General features: G+C 35.9%; 1 protein-coding gene across 1 annotated transcript; it reads left to right on the top strand.

Moving 5' to 3' along the window:
* Positions 1-30: 30 nt before the first annotated feature.
* CHCHD7 (coiled-coil-helix-coiled-coil-helix domain containing 7) lies at positions 31-9,006 on the top strand. Its single transcript, XM_058174990.1, has 4 exons — positions 31-185; positions 3,788-3,895; positions 5,353-5,451; positions 8,695-9,006. Exons 1-4 carry the CDS (start codon positions 174-176, stop codon positions 8,797-8,799), a joined length of 324 nt encoding a protein of 107 aa, XP_058030973.1. The 5' UTR covers positions 31-173; the 3' UTR covers positions 8,800-9,006.
* Positions 9,007-9,092: the final 86 nt, after the last annotated feature.

Here is a 9,092-nt window from a genome sequence, read left to right as displayed (position 1 = left end):
CGGCTTGGCGCTGCCTTTCAAAGAGCTTCGGCCGCATCCATTGGGTCAAGGAGCTGTCATTTTCCACCGGGCTGCGGGGCCAGAAATGGGGTAGGCTGCGCCAGTTATAAGGTTGTTGCCCAAGCCGCTGACGTCTTTCGAATTCGAGACGAGCCCTCGGATTGAGTTCCCTCATGGTGGCCGAGGTGAGTTATCCGCTGCGGAGCGGCGTCGTGAGTTGCATGGGGCGCCTTCGCCCAGTGTAGATAGTCCTCGCTAGAGCTACCTTTCTCTCGGGGCTTCGCGGCGTCCGACAGAGACGTTGCCCCCGGCTCTGAAGAGACTGAAGAATGCGGCGAAAGGAGCTTTGAGGGAAAGGTGGCCGAAGCGGGCCTCGCTCTCTCTCCCCCTCCCCCGCCCCGGTCCGTTTCAGGTGCTGAAGGCTTTTTCTCTTGTCGCGGTGATCCCGACTCTCTTAGATTCGCTTTTCTTTCGGGGTAGTCCACAAACGGGCCGGAGTGACTTTACGGGGTCATTATCGCTACTCACCAAGATGCTCCAGGTTCCTGTCGCCTAAATTACATGGGAAGGCCCCGGGAGCAGTCCAGTCGACGGAGGCTCAATCTTCCTTCCAAATTTTCCCCTGATTTGGGGTTCGGAATTAGCCTTTCTGCACCCGCTCTTCTTCCTTCTCGGTTTCTGTTGAGAGTGGCGGTGTACTCCATTGAATTGTACGGAAAGTTGGATTCGAAGCTCAGAGACAGCTGTTTCCTTTGTGTTTATAGACTTCCCGAAAACTTTTCATTGGAAAGTATGCTACGGAAGGAACGTATTCATTTACTACATTTATGTTCCGCCCATTTAGCCATCCAAGCAACTCCGGCAGGCTTACAATATAATTAAAAGCAAAGATGTAAAGATATTAGAAACTATTAATAATTAACAGGAGTGACTAAAACTAGGAACATAAACTGCTTCTTCCATAAACTGCTATCATAGAAGAATACATAGGAATGTATACAACGATGGGAAGGTTTTTTATACATCTGCTAGACAGTTGGAGCTTGGCAGGTAGAGATGGGTACCATTGACTTGTACCTCAACTAATCTTGAAAACATTGTTGAATCTATAAGTATATACCTAGATGAGTGATTAATAGAAAATACCAGGGCTGTAAATCCTAGAATAAGATCACTTCCATATACTGTTGTCTAAAAAGTAACAAGGAAGTGTTATTAACTCATTAGGGTTAAAGTAGACTCAAGGAATCTTTGTATTTTTTTGTATTGTATTCTTAAAAGTATTTTGTATTGTATTCTTATTGTATTGAATTGTATTCTTAAGAGTATTTGCCAAGTCTAACCAGAAAGGTTAATGCAAAAACATATATAGACCTGGAAAAAAAGTGGTTTTGGGAATTTATTTTCAGTGTTGGGGCCACTTCATTAATTTGCAAACTTAACTTTTGCAACAATTTTTGGGAGGAATATTTGCTATTTGCTATTACCATTTTTAAATCATTGGGAATATAGGCATTTTTCCTATATGCACAGAGATCTAATAGAATGGCCATCAATTTAACAGAGCTCAGTCTGCATATATTTCCACCAAGGAGGAAACATTTAATAAAGGATTCATTTTCTAATATAAGATGTAGAATACAAAGTGCTTTAGCCTGAGTCTGACACAAAAAGAAAAACTATTTTGTGGTGGTAGAAAGGCTGTAAACTTACTATATCTTATATTTCAGAAAAAGAAGTTACAGATATTTTAGAGTTCTCACATGCTATGGTTTAGTTGTTAGTATATTTAGTAGTTATATTTTGTAACATTTAAAGAAAATACAGAACTTTAAATATAAGCTGTAAGTATTTCAGCAATCTGACAGTAAACCATGTTGAACTTAATGTAACCTACATAGGATTAGACTGCAAATTTCACATAAATTGTTTACTGCATAGATAAGTCTAGTCTGTATACTGCTTTATCATAGAAATTTTTTTTAAAAGCACAATTTGCCTCCTTTTTTTACCAGAGCCAGTGTCCAAAATACATGAATGTCTTTCCTTATTTTGAAATGAAGAAATGACCAATGTCAGCAGATAAATGTTGTAAGAATCATAAGGATTGAGGTAGATCAATCACACAAATAAAGATTAGGCTGTAAATCCACATCTTGAAGTTTGTTTTCAAATCAGTGTAGGTATGTGTGATCCCTAAAGTCACCCTTGACTTTGACAGATTATTCCAGGTGGGTTTTTTTTGGAGGGAGGCAATATTTCTTAAGTGATTGCCAGTACTCTGTTACTTGATTTGTTATGTTGAGTTGAGTTATATTATGTTATCTGAGGTGTCAAAGTTAAGTTATATATGTTGTCCCATTTGAAGAGTGCTGTATTGTCAAGCTCAAGCAAGCAGGTCCACATGTGAAAGTTCAAAACTACTGATTCATTTCTCAAGCCTATGCACTCTCAAACAAAGGGTTTGCACTTGGATAAAATTAGACAAGAGTCAACTGCATTCAAGGGGATAGGACTTTGTCCTCTTGTGATTATGCAGAAACTTTATAAACTGATGCTGTGCATAATTCCTCCCTTGCTAGTCTCCTGTGTATACCATGTATAGGAATCTGGTAGTAGATTTTCAACAAATTTTATTGACAATTATAATCTTTTCTTTATTTCTGAATTTTGACTATGGTAACATGGCTCTTCTGCAACATGAATGTAACAGAGTTTTAAAAAATGTATTCTTAATTTAGATACTAAAGCTTGGAAAATTTCTTACTGCTTTGCATTTCAAAGATCAAATTATAACTTGCTGCATTTTAGTTAATATACAGCAGATATACAGCAGAAGAAAAGCTAGCCACAATTGATTTGGTTTGGAAATCATCCTCATTGTGCTTTGTCTTTCCCTTAATTGTCACTGAAAAGCCATTCTGTAAGAAATAATAGATAGAGTGACAGGAAACATCAGCTAAGAAAGTTTGTTCTTTTTAAAATTTATTCTCAGGAATAATAAGAAATCCAGATTTTTTCCCCTATAATATCTATTGCAATTGATATTTTTATTTCATAGCTTTTAAAACTGTTAGCCCAAGGCCCCAGTTAATGCTGTGTAGAAAAAAATAGGCCTTGTATTGCCCCTCCCACACCATGATTATAGAAATATATTCAAATGACTTACCTGAACCACCTATAGACATGTTTGACCTAGTTCTGACCGCTTACCTATAAATTCATATGTGATAGCCATACTCTGTGGAAAATTGTAAATTCCTAACTTTGGGATGGGCAAAAATTATTTCTTCTTTATATTTCTTTCAGAAATATGCCAGTGCAGATTTTCTGGAATCAGATCTGTCTCTGAAATATGCTTCACTTCAGCCAACTTTGGCAGTTTCGAAGTTATATCATATTTACTTTACAGATTATTTGTTTTTTAAAAAATTGTCACCTATTGCCACATTATTTTCCAATTTTTAAGTAAAAATTATTTTTCAGAACTTTGTGCTTTTTTCAAAGTAATGTTAAACCTCATAAAACCAGGTTTTTTTAAAAATAATACTGAATACATAATATGCTTAATGAATAATACATAATAATACATAATATGCTTAATGAACATGATGCTAATGCTGATTTTCATTATACTTATTTGCAAGCAAAAACATTTTATTATTCAAAATTTTCTACAAACATGTACCTTCTTTTCTTAAAATATTATTTACAAATCCCTAGGAAAAGTATTAAAGTTTTGTTAAGACAAAAGCTGTCCTGATTTGTTGAAATTGCCTTTTTTTAGGTGTTGTCCTTAAAAGGAAAAAAAAAACACACAGAAAAACAATACAATACTGACTTTATGTCCCAAAAACGCCGATTGCAGGATCATGACATTAATCCATGTTTAGAGGTAAGTTGATTTCTTATAAATGGACATTATGAGTTTTTAATTTATTTTTCTGAAGTGTAGCTTTACATAAGAATGTGCAAAATACAGCAAACAGCAGTTTACTATGGATAGTTTGTGTCCAAACAGAGACATAAATTCCAGGATCTTAGTTTATATGTAGAATGAAATGGGGCTGTGTTCTTTTAGAAACATTGGTCCAGGTAAGTGTGATTCAGAGAAGGGCTGAGAGGTGTTGTTTTTTTTTTGAAAAGGGATTTTCTTGGCAACAGCTTTTGAAGACCTAACCAGTGGCAGTTGAGGAGATGCTGGAATGAAAAGAATATGCTGTGCTGGGACATCAAGGGTGGCAGGAGAAGGAAGGTAAAAAGTTGGGACAGGTGGGATATAAACCACAGCAGATTATCATATGTTGGGATAGCAGACAGACCAGAATATTGATGGCTGATATTTACGGGATTCTGTAACTACTGTGTTCTGGGTTTATTTTTGTTGAACTGCAAAATCATAATGGCTTGGAAAAACTTCTGAATTTCAGTAGTTTGAAACAAAATCCTGATTACATCTAACAACTTTAAATACTAATAATCATACTAATTATTATTCTGTATCTTTTTAAAGAATAGTTTTATTAAAATTTTTGAAGTTACCATGTTTTTATTGGCTATTGTAATCTATATTTTAACAACTTAAAATCTTTTTAAAATCTTTATACAAAACTTGACCTAAGTCTGGTATATATACAAATAAAATATAGGTTGTTCAGTACTGTTATGGTACTGTTTTTCAGCAACAAGAATTCCGTGTTTCTTTTCTTTCTCTTTTATAAGCTCTATGAAGGAAATTCTGCTATGCATTTGCTTTGGCTCTGCAAAGAAATACCACTTCCCGAGTTCAGCTTGCCTTACTTTTTTTATCTCCCAACTCCTTTCTATGAATTGAGAAGTAATTCAGTTGAAGATGTAGCTTCTTTCTAAATTTTAATTGTGATTTGTTATAGGTGATATCATATGATGTTACAAAACCTTTGAGCAAGCTGTTAAAACTATCTAGTCAGATAAGGAAATTATCTTATTTCTTGGGATTCTGGTATATCTTTTAGATTATCAGTTCTATTTTAATTTAAAAAAAGGCAAAGAGTTTGCATCCTTACCAAATTTGGTTGCAGTTCTTGGTAATAATATTTTTTCGTTGGGAAAATTTTAAGATACCTATTATCTTAATATTTACAAAATATCATATAGATTTAACTTTTAACCTAAAATTAGTTTTAATGTCTTGGATTAATACTTTGAAGAAACAGATAGCAATACCTACTTTTAAGTAGGATTTTATTCTAACATAATTATTTGTAATTTGCCTTATTGTTTAGTTGCCTTTCAACAAATGAAGATGGCATTCTTCCAAATTGTGAAAATCAACTATTAGGTTTTTATATTTTATTTTCTTTCATATTCAAGGAAAGCGATGCTTCTAGAAAGTGTTTGGAAGTGAATCAATCCGATAAGGATATGTGTGCAATCTTTTTTTTAAAGTATAAAAGTTGCCGAAAATTTTGGGTAAGTAGATTTGAAAGGATTTTAAGTAAATTTTTTCAGGGAAGGAAATAGAAATAAAGCTTTAACCTGTCTCTTATCTATTTCTGCCTCTATCAATTTTTCAAAAAGGCTGGCAATATTAAAGGGTCAGATTATTGAAAGAGGCGGTGGTGAGACCCCTCCTCAAGAAGCCTTCCCTGGACCCAGCTATTTTGGGTAATTACCGTCCAGTCTCCAACCTTCGCTTTATTGCGAAGGGTCTGGATGGGGAGAAACAGACTCAGACTCAATCCATCCAAGACGGAGTGGCTGTGGATGCCGGCATCTCGGTACAGTCAGCTGCAACCGCAGCTGACTGTTGGGGGTGAGTCATTGGCCCCGACGGAAAGGGTGCGCAACTTGGGCGTTCTCCTGGATGGACGGCTGTCGTTTGAAGACCATGTGGCGGCCGTCTCCAGGAGAGCTTTTTACCAGGTTCGCCTGGTTCGCCAGTTGCGCCCCTTTCTGGACCGGGATGCCTTATGCACGGTCACTCATGCTCTCGTCACTTCTCCCCTGGATTATTGCAATGCTTTCTACATGGGGCTACCCCTGAGGTGCACCCGGAGACTTCAGCTAGTCCAGAATGCAGCTGCGCGGGTGATTGAGGGAGCACCACGTTGCTCCCGGGTAACGCCACTCCTGCGCAGTCTGCACTGGCTACCTGTGGTCTTTCGGGTGCGCTTCAAGGTTCTGGTTACCACCTTTAAAGCGCTCCATGGCTTAGGGCCCGGGTACTTACGGGACCGCCTGCTGTTACCTTATGCCTCCCATCGACCCGTACGCTCTCACAGAGAGGGTCTTCTCAGGGTGCCGTCCGCCAAGCAATGCCGGCTGGCGGCCCCCAGGGGAAGGGCCTTCTCTGTTGGAGCTCCTACTCTCTGGAACGACCTTCCCCCCGGTTTGTGCCAAATATCTGACCTTCGGACCTTTCGTCGGGAATTAAAAACTTATTTATTCATCCAAGACTGGACTGATTTTTTAGATTTTTTAGATTTCTAAATTTTAAATTTTTAAATTTTCTGTAATTTTATATGGGGTATTTTAGGTTGGTCAATTTGACGGTTTTAATTCGGCCATTATTGAATAGGTATTTTAAATTGATTTTTTAACTTTGTATACTTATTGCTTTTATCTTGGCTGTACACCGCCCTGAGTCCTTCGGGAGAAGGGCGGTATAAAAGTTTAATAAATAAATAAATAAATAAATAAATAAATAAATTTATTGCATCATTTATATGAATTTACATTACATCATCTTCATAGCCACAGAATCTAACAAAATGTCAGTTACTTCAGATTAAAATTTAAATAGTAAAAATTAAGATAAATTAAAATACATATTCATTATAAACAGTAAATTAAAATAATCAAGTAAATAATTTCCAAGTCCAGGAGAAAATGGTTTTTACTGTCATACTAAATGCTAATATTGTTTGGTTCTTTGAACCTCAGGGGCAGACTGGTCTATAGAGATAGTGTACTTTCAATAAGACTTACCTTCTTGTTCACTTCTCATTGACACTGGGATCTGAAATATCTCATTCTGGGTTGAATGCATCAGAATGGAAATTTTCTATTCAGAAAAGGTGGTCCGGAAGATAAAGAACTATAGAGCTTTATAATTAAAACCATCAATTTGAACAAATTGGCAACCAATGCACTTCCTGCAATATATCTGAGATGCTGTTGACCTGGCTTTCAAATGTTAAGTGGATGACTACATTCTGTACCAATGGACATTTCCAGAAAGCTTTTAAAAGAAACCTTATAGAACGTGCTGCAACAAATCAATCTTAAGCTGGTAAGAGTGTGTGTAACTGTTACTTGTGCTGGCTGATCCAATAAAGGACTGTAGTTGCCCCATTAGTTGAAACTGGGGAGAGGCTCTCTTAATCCCAGCCTTTATTTACTGAACAACCTGATTTATTTATTTATTTGATTTAAACAGCCATCCATTTCAAAACAGCGAGTGAAATTCTCTAAACATGAGATAATTTTGGAAGTTGCATCTGCTTTATCATGTAAAAGAAGAAGAGTTGACACAGGGGATGCTTTTTAATGAACAATATTTAATACTTTACGCATATTTAGCTTTAGATTATTTTTTCCTATCCATCCTCCAGACACAGTTAATGATAACAACCACTTTTCAGCTTTGCCCATGGTGAAAATATGTAATTGGATATTTATCTTAATCCCTCAACCTAATTAATGAATCACCTGCCCCAGCGATTTCCTATAGAAGTTAAATTACATAGGAAACAATGCAAAGCCTATGGTATCCTATAAAAAAGTGATTAGGGGTTTGACTGCTTATCACTACCAGCTGGAATACTGGGACAGTGCCTCTACCCATTCCTCATAGGGGATCCAGGAAATTATTTCAAGTGATAGTATGAATCTTTTAGACATGGACCAGAACAAACACATTCTTTATATCCAGGTCTTAAAATATAAATAATGATGGGTGGGTGTATCCCAGTGCTTGCTTGGAAAATATTCATACCTACTAAAAAAGAAAGCAAAGGGGTGAAAGAATCTCATTAATTTTAGTTGTGATGAATTGATGCTTTGAGACCATTCTTTAATATGTCCATCACATGCTCTCAGAAGTCCAAATATGGCCACTTTCCCAGATAGGTTGTCTTTCTTTCACTTAATATTATGGGTGAAAGCATTCATTTATTCCCATGTGAAAAAAACTAGCTGAGCATACTCTGATGTTATACCACTCTGTTCAACTAAAATCTACCAAACTAGTTCCCTTTTTATTTTAAAAAAGTGACTCTTCTGGTAGATTGTTGACATAATCTAGGCCTCTAGGCCTAACCACATTGTGGCTTCATTCTAGTAGTGTCCATGTATATAAATCAGTGTCTATGCATATAAAGAGAAAGTCAAAGCATGATGTTTTCTGTATAGTTCTGTCGTGCAAACTCTCCTGACTCACATTTCTATGAATGGCCAAGTTCCATCTCCAAACTATTGAGTGATGACTGGGTATCTTAAGCAGAGTGATTTATCTTCTACAGATGTTGAAACAGTATTTCAAAAATACATACTCTAAATGACAAAGATAACATTTATTTTAATGGAGAAAGTCTTCTCAAACTATACAGCAAGTATTTGATTTGCTGAACTAAATATGTAAATGTATTAAATGTTTATTTGCTAATAGCAAAATGGATTTAATCATAGTGTATTTTTTTTCTTCATTTCTAGCATGGGATTATGATGCAGAGAAGACAAGATGGAATAAAACCATATATGCCTATAGCAGAGGAAAGAAAGAGAATTCTAGCTTCATTGGAAAGAGCACCATATTGACCATACAGTTTTATTAATATAGAATGTGAAATGATTTTACTGTAACAGTGTGCTTTATTTTAAAAAGTGGTTTCTTGATATCTGCATTACCTTGTACTGTATTTTTTACAAAAAAGAAAGAACCCTGAAACTTTAAATGTCTAAAAATGAAATGCATTCTTATATGGGAAAAACTTGTAGAAATAAATAAGGTTTTGATTTCGCATATTCATGTGTTTTTATATTTATTGTACCACATAATGTCATATGTTATATACACGGAGAAAGGAATTCAAATGGATTACAGATAATGT

Source organism: Ahaetulla prasina, chromosome 3, assembly GCF_028640845.1.
Source record: "Ahaetulla prasina isolate Xishuangbanna chromosome 3, ASM2864084v1, whole genome shotgun sequence".
Classification (NCBI taxonomy): domain Eukaryota; kingdom Metazoa; phylum Chordata; class Lepidosauria; order Squamata; family Colubridae; genus Ahaetulla; species Ahaetulla prasina.
Note: the sequence above shows the minus strand (reverse complement) of the source record. Positions and strands in the feature narration are given on the sequence as shown.